Source organism: Cydia splendana, chromosome Z, assembly GCF_910591565.1.
Source record: "Cydia splendana chromosome Z, ilCydSple1.2, whole genome shotgun sequence".
Taxonomy (NCBI): Eukaryota; Metazoa; Arthropoda; class Insecta; order Lepidoptera; family Tortricidae; genus Cydia; species Cydia splendana.
In genome coordinates this window covers 43,073,474-43,087,171 of record NC_085987.1, presented here as the reverse complement: position 1 = coordinate 43,087,171, position 13,698 = coordinate 43,073,474, and the positions used below count along the sequence as shown (strand labels likewise).

Here is a 13,698-nt window from a genome sequence, read left to right as displayed (position 1 = left end):
GGTACATAAAAAAATCCCGGGCAAGTGCGAGTCGGACTCGCACACGAAGGGTTCCGTACCATAATGCAAAAAAAAAACGGAAAAAAATGCAAAAAGAAAACGGTCACCCATCCAAGTACTGACCACGCCCGACGTTGCTTAACTTTGGTCAAAAATCACGTTTGCTGTATGGCAGCCCCACTTAAATCTTTATTTTATTCTGTTTTTAGTATTTGTTGTTATAGCGGCAACAGAAATACATCATCTGTGAAAATTTCAACTGTCTAGCTATCACGGTTCGTGAGATACAGCCTGGTGACAGACGGACGGACGGACGGACGGACGGACGGACGGACGGACGGACAGCGAAGTCTTAGTAATAGGGTCCCGTTTTACCCTTTGGGTACGGAACCCTAAAAACAACTGTGAACTTTGTCTAATTTCATTAAAAGTCAACTTTTTTATGTTCATTAATTTCAATAATCGCAGGAACATATTTAGACTTAGGTATTTTTTGTTATAAGTACTAAAAGTATAATTTTTGAAACAAAATCTTAGCGTTAATAAAAAAATCAATACACGTATAATTAATCATTTCGTTCTATACCTGACTCAGATAGTATTCGTTTAACTTTATATAGGAGTGGTTTCGAGTAGTTTTCACGGTCACTCAGTCACGGGGAAAATTTGAAAAAAAAAACGACGGGTTGCACTCCGGGAGTGCCGGCAGAAGTGAAAATTCAATGACATTGTAACAGTTTTTCGATCAGGTCACGTGTGACGGGCACGTGACGTCACGTCTTACGAATCTTACCTGTCGCGAGCTTACATTTTTTCCCCATCACAAAAAGTGCACAGCGCCGCTAAAGAAGTTTTCACTTCAAAAAGCTAAAGTTGGCACTCAAATTTATTCAGCCAAGGGTACTTTTACAGGTGAAGTTGTTTTACAAGCAATACAAATAAATGACCAAAAGTGCGTACATATTTTCGCTCCGCCATACCCTGGTAAATCCTCCGGTCCAGCCCTGCCGGTGATCTTGGCCACAGATCTTGACCCATTAAACACGCCCGATGTTCTGTCGCTTCAAATATTTTTAGAACGGCAGTCGTCGAGTAGTGTCGGTGCACGCGCGGCGCGCGAACGTGGACGGAAATCACGGGAACTCGCCATGGCGTCCCGCGGCATAAGGCGGAAGAAATCCTCTCTCTCGGAGGTGAAAGTCGCGGTGGTCGGCGCACCCTCGGTTGGAAAAAGTGGTATGTAATAAATGTGCGATTTAATGCGATTGGCGATTTTTTCGTGTAGCAAAAGTTGTACGTTTATTTTAAGTTTTTGATTTTTTTTTGTATGCGTAAGAGTTATTTATTAGTAGTTACAATTGATCGCAAAGCTGTAACTGCTTTTTAAAGAAATGTTTAATATAAAATGTTTATTTATTTAGTTAATTGTAATAGGTACCATGCGAGTTGGTAAATAATTAACATTCATTTTGTTTTCGTTTTATCGAAGATAAACTAACAAAAGTAAAAGGCTAATAAAAATCGTAATTCAACCGAAGGCTTAAATCTTGTGTCAATATTAATCCCACGAAAATAATACCTAGTTAAATATTTGTTTTACAATGGGGCAAAGTATTTGTTTTACTCCTCTTGCTTTATATTTATACCCGACCAAGCAAATGATTTCAAAATTGAATCACGAGCGTAACGAGCGGTTCGAAAAGTGGAATCTTGAGCGTGGCGAGGGCTTCAAGACACGAGGGTTAAACAAACTTTGATAGGTACCGAATGAAACAATATTTTTCACAAACACGAGGAAAATGCTATCTATAAAACATTACAAATCAAATCTAAATGATCGCTATTTAATACTTTTATAATTCATAATCATCACTTGAAAGTCAATTCCAACACGGGGACAATTCAAAATTTGCATCTAAGTAAATACTTTGCAACGTCATCAGTTTTTGAAGAATACAGAGAACCTTTACGGGGTAATGTAGTGAAATAGTTATTTGTTTTACAAGGGGGCAAAGTTGTTGTTTAACCGCTCGTGCTAATTAATATTCATACCCGAGCAAGCGAAAGATTCCAAAATTGAACCACGAGCGTAGCAAGTGGCTCGAAAAATTAATCTTGAGCGTTGCGAGGGTTTCAAAGCACGAGGGTTAAACAAAATTTGCACCCGAGTGAAACACAAAATTTTTCACCACACCAACCCGAAGCAAATATTAAATGTAAAATATCAAACAAAATCAAACCAAATCAAATCCAAATGAATGTTATTAAATATTTATCATCCAAAATCACCATTTAAAAGTCAATTCTACCAGCAAACATAAGAAAACAACTCAAAATTTGCAGTTGATTACTTTGCCTCACATGTGAATAAAATGCAACTTTGCTATCAGTTTTTCAAGTGCAAAGTACTTTCCCACCTGGTGTGGTGAAAAATAATTTACAGTACCTACTTATGGTCCTATTATTCGGGATTACGAACAATATGTGCCTATGTTAAAAATGTATAGGGCCATATGTACTGTAAAACATTGTATAATACAGTGCGAAAAGGTAATTCGCAACTCGTCTCGATTTAAAACACTCCCTTCGGTCGTGTTTCAATTTATCGCCACTCGTTGTGAATCTCCTACTTTTCGCTATTGTATCGTAATGTAGGTACTATCAAATTAAGTAGGTGGTATATATCATAAATTCTATTTATAAAATATCTATACTCTGTACAAACACGATTGCTTAAAGTTGATATTGTTTTATAATATTTCACGAAATATGTAAAGTCCTAGACTTGACTTCGTTATACCTAGGTATACCTACATATGGGTAAATGTTAAGATTTCTTGAGTACCTACTTTATGTCGTGGTCAACTGTCGTTGATTTTAACAACCTTATTCAAAATATTGCACATTTTACTGAAAGCACAATAAATAGGTGATTTGATTAAGTACATAATAAATAAAACAGGTCTAATAAATATCTGGGAGACCGAGCTTTGCTCGGAAAACATATAAAAACTCAAAACTGTGCATTTTCCCAGAGATTAGCTAGATCGATTTTTCGCCCCCGAAAACCCCCATATAGCTAAGTTAGCTTCGGGGGGCGATAAATCGATCTATCTAGGTCTTATCTTTGGGAAAACGCACATTTTTGAATTTTTATATGTTCTCCGGGCAAAGCTCGGTCTCCCAGATATTTTGACATTAATGATGACATGGACACACTTTGCAGTGTGCAGAGTTAGCTTGGTCCAACTCTATATCACAGGTTGTCAAAACACAGAATTGTGCCTCGGTTATTCAACGTCCTGAATAGCCTATATAAATCATTGAATCAACATTAACACACCCCGAATATCGCAACATATTGAAAGCCGATTGAACGGCGCGCGTTATACGCATAATAGCAACACGTATTCTCTAAAAATATCAACAGTTGTAATATTATAATCTTATCACTTTCCCACGCATACGAGATTCATACCGCTCCTGAAAAAGCCGAATGTGTCCCATTTAGAACTATCGGCACATTCGCGGTTTTGGTACGCAAAGATTGGAGTGAGTCAGATGTATCAATCTGAATATGAGAAACAAGGTCTATGCCACGTAACACATCTTAAAAGCGGCTAAAACAATTTTTATGTGTTTATTTTATTAGTGATTCCCATGATAAATAAACAAGTGAACTAGTAAACAATCCGATTAATGTCAGGCCCGGAAAATATGGTAGCAATTTTACAGTATTGAGATTGCGTTCAACTCAAAACACCTAAGATCCATGGATAATTAGAAAATCACAGAAAACTATTCTTCTTGCGAGCTTTTGCACACTGATTGCTGATAAGACTTCTCTAATTAGCCAATCACACACAAGGGAGAAACAATAATTAATTCATAATTCATATATGTATTTATTGTTTTGTGGTTTTACAATAGGTCTTACAACTAAAATAATAGGTACATACACCACTAACCCTTTCTTGGTATGTACCTAAAAAACCGGCCAAGTGCGAGTCGGACTCGCGCACGAAGGGTTCCGTACAAAAAAACAGCAAAAAATCACGTTTCTTGTATGGGAGCCCCACTTAAATATTTATGTTATTCTGTTTTTAGTACTTATTTGTTCTTATAGTGCCAACAGAAATATATCATCTGTGATAATTTCAACTGTCTAGCTATCACGGTTCTTGAGATACAGCCTGGTGACAGACAGACGGACAGACGGACAGCGGAGTCTTAGTAATAGGGTCCCGTTATCCGGGACGTACTTATTTACGTACGTATTACGTATTCCGTACCCAAAGGGTTTTGGGTACGGAACCCTAAAAAACAAAAAATGACCATGTAATATTTACATCATACCATAAAAAGTTTACATATGTATAAGCTTTAATTTACCTATAATGTACATTAATATCATAAAAACAATTGGTAACAAGAAAATCTTTAAGCTTCTTTAAATAAAGATCTCTTGTATATTGCTTTTAAATGATTTAATAAACACCTGCCGGGCTAGCACATGATTGGCGCGACAGTATCTCGCGGCGAGATAGACTACCCGTCCCTCTTTTGTTAACATAAGAAGACGGATAGTCTATCTCGCCGCGAGATACTGTCGCGCCAATCATGTGCTTGGCCTACTGCAAAGCCTCATACGGTTTATTCGAACCTCAAGTTCAATTGTGTATAGCGTATCTACCTACAAACTATGACAAATAAAACGTAAGTATCTGAAAGCTCCGTTTTGTTATCATTTAAGAACACAGGGGTTGAATTCAACATTGTTTTATAAAGGTCGTAACACTCGTGACACTACAGCGCTAAGCACAATATTTACATCTTCATTTGTAAAAACAAGTACATGTATGATCACGCCCCACGTTGCGGAATTTCACTGCAACTAATTTTTCCATACTTTATGAATTACTGTCACCCTATACCTGAGAGTAACAGCGCCTTCTTGACAATGATCAATTGATCATATACTAGTAGTTCGCCCCGAACTGAGAACTCGCGGTTTGCTAATAATTATGTAGAGCGATTGACTTTGTTGCACCTAGTTACTCGTATAGTTCGACATAAAATAGGTAGTAGAAAATAATTTTCAAGAAAAAAAACCGACTTCTATGATGCACTATTTAGAAAAGGAGGTAAAACCACCCACTTTTCTAGTAGGTAGCATTTCGTTTCTGTAAGGGTCGCAGTTTTAGCCTCACGAACCCACTTCTCTCATAGCAGTTCGGTTCTGTGAGGATTGCAGTTCGAACCTAACCAAAACCACTTTTCTAGTAGCATTTCGTTTCTGTAAGGCTCGCAGTTCTAAACTAACCTAACCCACTTTTTTTCGGTTCTGTGAGGATCGCAGTTCCAACCTAACCTAACCCACTTAACGGCGCGTGCGGTGTACGGGGGTTTGAGCGGGAGGGGCTAGTAAGTTTGGCATCACTATACTTTATACCTACACTTTATGGTAGGTAATCATAGTGGTTTATTTAGCTTAGGTATCAGTAGTTTTCAGGGTCAAGGTCCGAGTCCGGGTTCAAGTCCGGGTCCGGGTCCAGTTCCGGGTCCAGGACCAGGTCCAGGTCTAGGTCTTGGTCCGGGTCCAAGTCCAGGTCCAAGTCCGGGTTCAGGTCTAGATAAGAGCCCGGATCCGGGTCAGCTCTGGCAGGCGCGAAGGGTTATCGTCCCATAGAAAATTTGAATATCGCGCCCTTTTCTACTGACAAACGTGTTTGACCGACTATAGTATGGAAATTGTAGAGTTCCATTTTATTTTATTTCTACTATTTTATGTCCCACTATAGGCGGCAATGGATCAAAAATCGCGTGGATATATTACAAGGTCTGTGGAGCCCTTAACTGATACTGTATCTGTGGTAAGCCGAAATATTTCCTGTCAAATGTCAAATACCTATATTATGTTTATTTTTATCTTGCTAATTATTTCAAAATGGTAAATTTAAAAACGATATTATAAAAGTGCAAGCCGAGCACTTTCATTTGATACCAAACTCGACCATACTTTCTTGCAAAAAGATGACCAGAATAGCAAGACCCCTCACAAATAGCTTTTTAGCCTTCTAAGCTCTTCTAGCTCAATAACCCCTTGATCGAGCCTGCTCATAATTTAAGGACTAAAATATAATGCCCTCGACTACACGTTTACCCAATTTCATTTAAATTAGAACAAATTTACTTAAATTCTTGAGTATCAAACTATCCTCTGATAGTTCAGCTTAAAAACGTCGAAATGCCGGGACGTGCCCCTAGCCAGCCGCGTGTCCCAAGACGAATGTAAGAACTTCGTTCGCTTCGCTCGCTCGTTCGATTACTGGTCAGGCTTTTACATGGTTAATCATAATTATGGTCACCGGTCTGTCATGTTTGAAAAACGGACTATTTTAAAATTGGGCTGTATACAATGTATCAGAAAACTATAGCCAAATGCCGTCAAATTTGATCACAACACTGCAAAATCGTATAAAAATCCGACACAGTTTGACCTGAATTGTGTTGTCAAATGCATGTGCCAAGAGTTCAATCCAGTTTATCGCACTCGGTAGCCGTGACCCTACCTGCAAGTTCTAGTTCTAGGGCGACAAGTCAACTTTGAGGGCGGGAAGCGTTCTATGGAAAATGGGAAGGCCGAAGCTTTTTACTCGTACCTGCCGTTACAGAATTACAGCCCATTTTAAGAACTCGTTTCTGTACATTTTGTCGGATTGTTTTAAGTAAATTGTTTTACTTCTATTTAAATTAACACTCTCCGAATTTGGTTTTTAAACGGCGAGTATCGTTAGAGTCGGAACACGCTATGTTTTCATGCCAAGAGCAACTTCAAGTAACTATGAAGCTTCTATGTATGCATGCATTCGTACTACCAAGTTTGTGCAAAGATAGCGTGGTCAGAATCTAGGTGTTTTATTTGTTTGTAATAGGTAGATTTAAAAGGGATAAATTTATACCAGAGCTGTAGTAACAGCTTTTAATAAACAAGAAGTATTTTTTGGTACGGGGTCATCCATTAATTACATCACACGTTTAGGGGGAGGGAGGGGTCAAGAAAATGTGACATGTTGTGACACGGGGGAGGGTGGAGTCATAAACTTTGTGACGTCACTTTAACTTTTGACGACTGGTCTGGCCTAGTGGGTAGTGACCCTGCCTATGAAGCCGATGGTCCCGGGTTCGAATCCTGGTAAGGGCATTTATTTGTATGATGATACAGATATTTGTTCCTGAGTCATGGTTGTTTCTATGTATTTAAGTATTTATATATTATATATATCGTTGTCTGAGTACCCACAACACAAGCTTTCTTGAGCTTACCGTGGGACTTAGTCAATTTGTGTAAGAATGTCCCTATAATATAAAAAAAAAAAAAAAAAAAAAAAAACTTCATCAGTAACCGAAAATGCATTTCAATTATTTTATACGCTAATTATCATTTAAATAACAAGGTTTTGAAACGATAATCGTTTTTATTCGTTTAATTTTATTTCTTAATCAGTTTTGGGTTATATAATTACTAATATTTCTTTTGTCAAAAATATTTTGATAAAATATTAAATAAATATTTGCCGATTTCGTTGAAGAAATGTGACGTCACACCAGGGGGAGGGGTTTGCCAAATGTGACCAAGTGTGACAAGGAGTGGGGAGGGGTAAAAAAAACCCCAGAAATTCGTGTGACGTAATTAATGGATGACCCCTACAGAGTTAATTTGAACGTTGGTCTGTGATTTGAACGTACTTACAACTAGCAGATTCAGGTGACATTTAACAAATAGAAAACATTTTTAACAAACAGTGTTTGGAGTTCGAGCTTGATAGAATAGGGAATCGGACTGACCAGTCAGATTATAGTTACTTGGGCCAATTTTTATTTTGTAGTCATTAATTTCGGCCGATTTTGAGTCACCGTTTCTAAATGTCTAAACGGTTCGTCATTATGCAGTCCCCTACGTGAGTATGACGCCATATCTCAATAATCAAATAGGCTTCCATAAAGTTTTCACTTCCTAATAATAGTAGAAAAGCTAAGTTTGTTTGTTTTTCTATATTTTCTCGTGCTGATTTTTTTTTATTGAAAATTTAACAGAAAAAATACAATATTTAGTACCATAATCTAATGTTTCGCCAAACTGTGAGACAGTTTGTTGGCGGTGCGCTCTAAACTAATCTTAAGCTAAATAGGTACACTAATTATTAAGTGACAAGTTAAGTTATCATTAAGAACATATAAATTTACCTATATGTATGTATCCTAAATCTATCTTGCGATAATCTAACATAGTACTAATAGTGACATTTCATAACACGAACATATAATTCTGACATTTAATATACGTATAATTTATTTCTTACTATGGTTTTAATTGTAATGGATTTTTATTCTTTTGATTTTTGTAATTAATTTTGACAGTACCGGTGGTGTAATGTTAATATAATTGTATTTGCATGCATTGTACCTACTATGTTTTATCTGCAAATAAATGATTGATTGATTGATTGATAACAGGAAGAATTCTTATAATATTATAGCGGCACAAACGCTTTGTTAACAGAAGAAAGTAGGTAGCTAGGTTAAATTTTCATATTTGTGTAGTAAAATCTGTTTAAATTTCGACTTCAATCTACCTATGTTCAATTTAGGTGTTTCAAGTAAAAGAGGGTACTAGTTATAAATTTTGGGGATCAAGTATTCTTTTGTTCTTCGACCATAATAGTTTTTTGCTGACGGTTGTGTCAATCTTATTCTCTTAGCAGACCTAGTGTCACGCTTACTTATTCTTGGTATTTTACAATCATCAGTGTAGTAAAACTATGTAACACATTTAAATATACAACCTTACAATGCACAGGAAGTATCTTACAAGTTGAGAAAAGTGTATCATAATTATGTCTGTGCTTTTTCCTAGTTTTATAACCGACCAAATATTTGATGATGATGGTATCCTGTTATCCCTCATCACTGACATAGGGCTCTCAGAAGGGTTCTCCACTGTTGTCGATCCTGCGCTGTCTCTTCGAGTTTCTTCTAGTCGAGGCCAGCGGATGCCACCTCTTTGTTGACTGTGCGCCTCCAGGTGGTACGTGGACGACCGGGTCTTCTTTTTCCAGAGGTTTGCCAAGTCAGACCTTGTTTGGACAGGTGATTGTCTGGTCTTCGCAACACGTGACCTATCCAGCGCCATTTCCTAAGGAGAATTTCCTTGTCGATAGGATTTTGGCCAGTCAGCTCCCATAACCTTATATTAGAAATGGTCCGTGGCCAATAGACTCCCAGAATCCTCCGCAAGCATTTATTTACAAACACCTGGAGTCTATTTGTTATGGTGTTTTTCACGGGCCATGTCTCACATCCATAAAGGAGGACCGACTTGATGTTGGAGTTAAAAATCCTAACTTTTGTACGGCGAGTGATGATTGTGGACATCCACACGGGCTTCAACTGCGCATATGCGGCACGAGCTTTATTAATGCGCGATTCGATATCCGCTTCTGCTACCCCAAGTGGATCCACAACACTTCCCAGGAACGTGAACTTATCCACCTGTTCTACCGGCTCTCCATTCACATGAATGGGTGTTTTGTTTTTGGTGTTTAGGCGCATGTCCTTGGTTTTCGCACTGTCAATGCGCAGGCCTTCCTTCGCAGCTGCATTGGCAAGGTCATCAGTTTTAAATTGCATGTGCTCCCGCGATGTTGCGAGTAAGCACAGGTCATCTGCGAAGTCGATGTCTTCAAGGGTATTACCATGCATTTACCCATGGCAAATCCCTTTCTCCTTGGCTTGTTACCCTCTGTTACGACCAAATATTTAATTAATCTTATCTGGAGTAGCTTTATTTTATCTAAATAAGTTTTAAAGGTAAGTCCGTAACAGCTGAGTCCATAGCTTAATAATGCGTCAGCAAGTGCATGGTAAACAATGTGCAAGGTGCGTTTATTAACATAGGTAGGGGGCTGTCCATAAATTACGTCATCGATTTTTGACGATTTTCGACCCCCCCCCCCCTAACATCATCCAAAAATCATGCTTCGAATGACCCCGTTTCCTCCTACGTCATGCTACCATCATCCGATGTCCAGACCCCCCCCCCCCCCTAATTTGAAATGACGTAATTTATGAATAGCCCCTAGGTGGTTAATGTAAAATAATTAATTTTAATAACATAATATCGTGTGCCGTAGCCAAATTGTTTATCGATAAACGCCAATCGAAAAGTAAAATGACAGATGCGACAAAATGTCACGTCATGAATTCCATACATTTACGGGACCGTGCGCGTTAGAGGGTCTGCCATCTTGTAGCCTGAACGGAAACATAAATATGTACATTGCCAAAGCAAGTGCTGCCATCTACCGTTCTCGTACGTTTTCTTGTGCATAGTAGCAAAGAGAATAGATAGTATAGATGGGTCCTGTCATAGTAAATTTTGCAGTCACAGTAAATTTACTGACATCTATCGACACACGACTAAAACTCAAAATGAAAACGTATAAAACTATCGAAAAAATTTATATATATGGATAAATGGTTTTATTATTTTTATATCATTTTGACCCATGTTCATTCACTGATACCTATGTGTTAAAATTGTTAAATATAAAACGGTGTCGTCAACGCCATCTAGCCGACCATAGGCCAAAGATCTATCCGAGAATGACTTTTTCTTGATTTCCGAGGCACGTTTTTTTCTTAGACTTTATTCATCTTATACGGAGTTACATATGTCTTTGATAGTAGGTTCTGGCATCTTGTGGGCTACATCGAAAGCATAAACTTCACATTTACGCTTCGCGCCAAAAACCTGACGGTTCCTGTGCTGCCCCCTATAGTTCATGCACGCTCCCTATTGTCACTTTTGTAACGTCGAACGAGCGATGGTGAATTTTTATTAGAAGCAATAAAATAAAGTTTAACGGTTAGTTTATTATCACAGTTCGCGTTGAACACTGTCGTGGCTTTAATTATATTAAAACCAGACGTCCTGCCGGATTCAATAACATTAGTTGTATAGGTTTATTTTATTGGAAGCCAAATCAGATACATTTTGACATTCAAAATAGTGTTAAAGGAATAGAACTAGTGGCTCTGTGAGCTGTAGACCTCGCGAGCAGAGTTTAAAACTGAATAAATGTATGGTTCCGTTGTTTTGAAGAATTTAGAGAATCTAATTTGACCATAAAAACTTAACTATCAATTGCTTACAAAATTCGGGAATTGGTTTAGATATGTGACCTGTAGAGTAGAACATATATGGACATACGAAACAATTTTTAGCTAACAGGCCAATTCAAACTTACACTGATATCAGAAAGACATCTAACTGATGTCATTTAGTTATCGTGCACTTCACTCGTTCTTGTCCGTACATGTATTGGCGCAAGCGAGACGCACGATGACTACTAAATAACATGATAAAAATATCATCCCGATGTCAGTGTACGGTCGATGCCCCTTAAGTATACACGTCGCCATACTAATTGTATAGAAAAGTGGATAGAGTTAGACCAAGAAAAGTCTGCAGAGATTTTAACAGCACACGCAGTGCCAATGTTATTTGTGCCAGTGTCAAAATCTCTGCAGACTTTTCTTGGTCTAACTCTACTTATGTTAGGAAACCAACATTACCTTTGAATTAACCTGTAAACTGCAACTAAGAAGATTCGTGCGCGAGTGTGGCCCATAATTTCCGGAAATCATTTTTTCTTCGAGGCAATTACTCCGTTCTCATATTTTGCGTTGCCCATAATTTCCCGAAATCATTCATTCTCGGTAGCAATTACTCCGTTCCCATATTTTCCCAATGGTTTTCTTCCGCAATCGCCTATTTTTAATATTTTTAAATTAATCTTTTCCGTATAGTTTTCGTTCTTTTAAATATCTAGGATAATATTTTCTTGTTACTGTATGTTAATAGTGTAGTAATTATATTTGTTACTTGTAGGTATTTCACATACAACAAATATCAAAAACACTAAAATTAAAGCATAATCTAAAAAACCAAACGCTGTCAGCCAATAACTCTAACCTACCTCTGGGAGCAGATTCGTTTTTAGGGTCATTAAAAAAAAATAACCCTAACCTACCTATCTCTGGGAGCAGTTTCGTTTTTAGGGTCATCAAAAAAAAAATAACCCTAACCTACCTATCTCTGGGAGCAGTTACGTTTTTAGGGTCATCAAAAAAAATAACCCTAACCTACCTATTTGAAAAAAACCTGGTTATTTTTACCACTAGCATTAAAAAAAAGAGAAAATATGGAGATAGAGAATATTTAGTTAGTGAAAAAAAAAAACCTACTGGTTATTTTAACTACTAGGATTAAAAATAAAAGGGAATAAATTGAGAAAAGGAAAATTTAGTTTATGAAAAAATGTACACGAAAAATTAAATAAAGCGAAGAAATTCCACTGGGAAAAAATGAGAACGGAGTAATTGCCTCGAAGAAAAAATGATTTCCGGAAATTATGGGCCATTTTAGCGAGGCGATCCAAATTAAAAGGCTCAAAGTCTAACTAACATTATTGTTAGTTAGACTTTGAGCCCGGGAAAGCGCAACGTACGAGCAACCTACAGCTAGTTCCCTGAGCCCAGGTCGACCACTACCCTAGGCAATGTTAACCCCTGCGATTTATGGATGGTGACCGCCCATGCTATAAACGTAAGTGGAAATTGACTCCTGGAACAGCCATGCCCTTGAACTAAAACCGCTAAAAAAATTCACAGATTTCGTGCCTCACACGACTATCGAGCACATTGGAAATGAATCTACGGAATTCGAAAAAATATTGTCGCTGAGCGACGAGAAAGTCTGGATAAGGAAAAAGTTACAAAATAAAACTACAACGTTGAATGATAATTATTTTATTCTTAGACTAACACAAGTATCCTGGACATAACGCATGTGAACAAACAATTTGCAAAATTTCCACACGCGTATCCAAGTTTGAATAATTGTCGCCGTGGCGCATAAGTATAGGTACATATTTCATTTTTCGATTAATAAGCAGGATATATTATGTTCAAAGTACAAGAAAATTATTACACGGCATATCCGTAGTCAACTCGAGAAGTGGTGATCGGCAGCGGCGCCAGCGGCCCATTTGCTGCAAGATATGAAATTTTCTTGACAGCAGTTTGACGCGACGAGAGATGACCATAACAGCGTTTGTCTATGTTGCACCAAACCTGAGTTCCAATAGGTACTACCAGGGTTCAGCATCAGCTATCTTGGGGTAATGCTCATCATGACGAATCGGGTGTCCAAAACAGCGTGTGCCTATGTTGCACCAAACCTGAGTTCCGCTAGGTACAACCAGGGTTCAGCATCAGCTCTATCTTGGGTACTACTCTCCTAAGTGCTCATCAAAACGAGTCGGATGACCAAAACAGCGTGTGCCTATGTTGCAACAAACCTGAGTTCCTTTAGGTACAGCCAGGGTTCAGCATCAGCTCTATCTTGGGTACTACTCTCGTAAGTGCTCATCAAGACGAGTCGGATGACCAAAACAGCGTGTGCCTATGTTGCAACAAACCTGAGTTCCTTTAGGTACAGCCAGGGTTCAGCATCAGCTCTATCTTGGGTACTACTCTCCTAAGTGCTCATCGAGACGAGTCCGATGACCAAAACAGCGTGTGTTTATGTTGTATTAAACCCGAGCTCCACTAGGTACTGCCAGGGTTCAGCAA

General features: G+C 38.1%; 1 protein-coding gene across 1 annotated transcript in view; it reads left to right on the top strand.

Moving 5' to 3' along the window:
• Window positions 1-1,028: 1,028 nt before the first annotated feature.
• Window positions 1,029-13,698, top strand: part of LOC134804132 (ras-related and estrogen-regulated growth inhibitor) — a 38,894-nt gene continuing 26,224 nt past the window's right edge. The window contains exon 1 of the mRNA XM_063777076.1: window positions 1,029-1,236. Coding sequence (XP_063633146.1) covers window positions 1,149-1,236 — 88 coding nt within the window. The 5' untranslated portion in view covers window positions 1,029-1,148. The remainder of the gene's footprint in view (window positions 1,237-13,698) is intronic.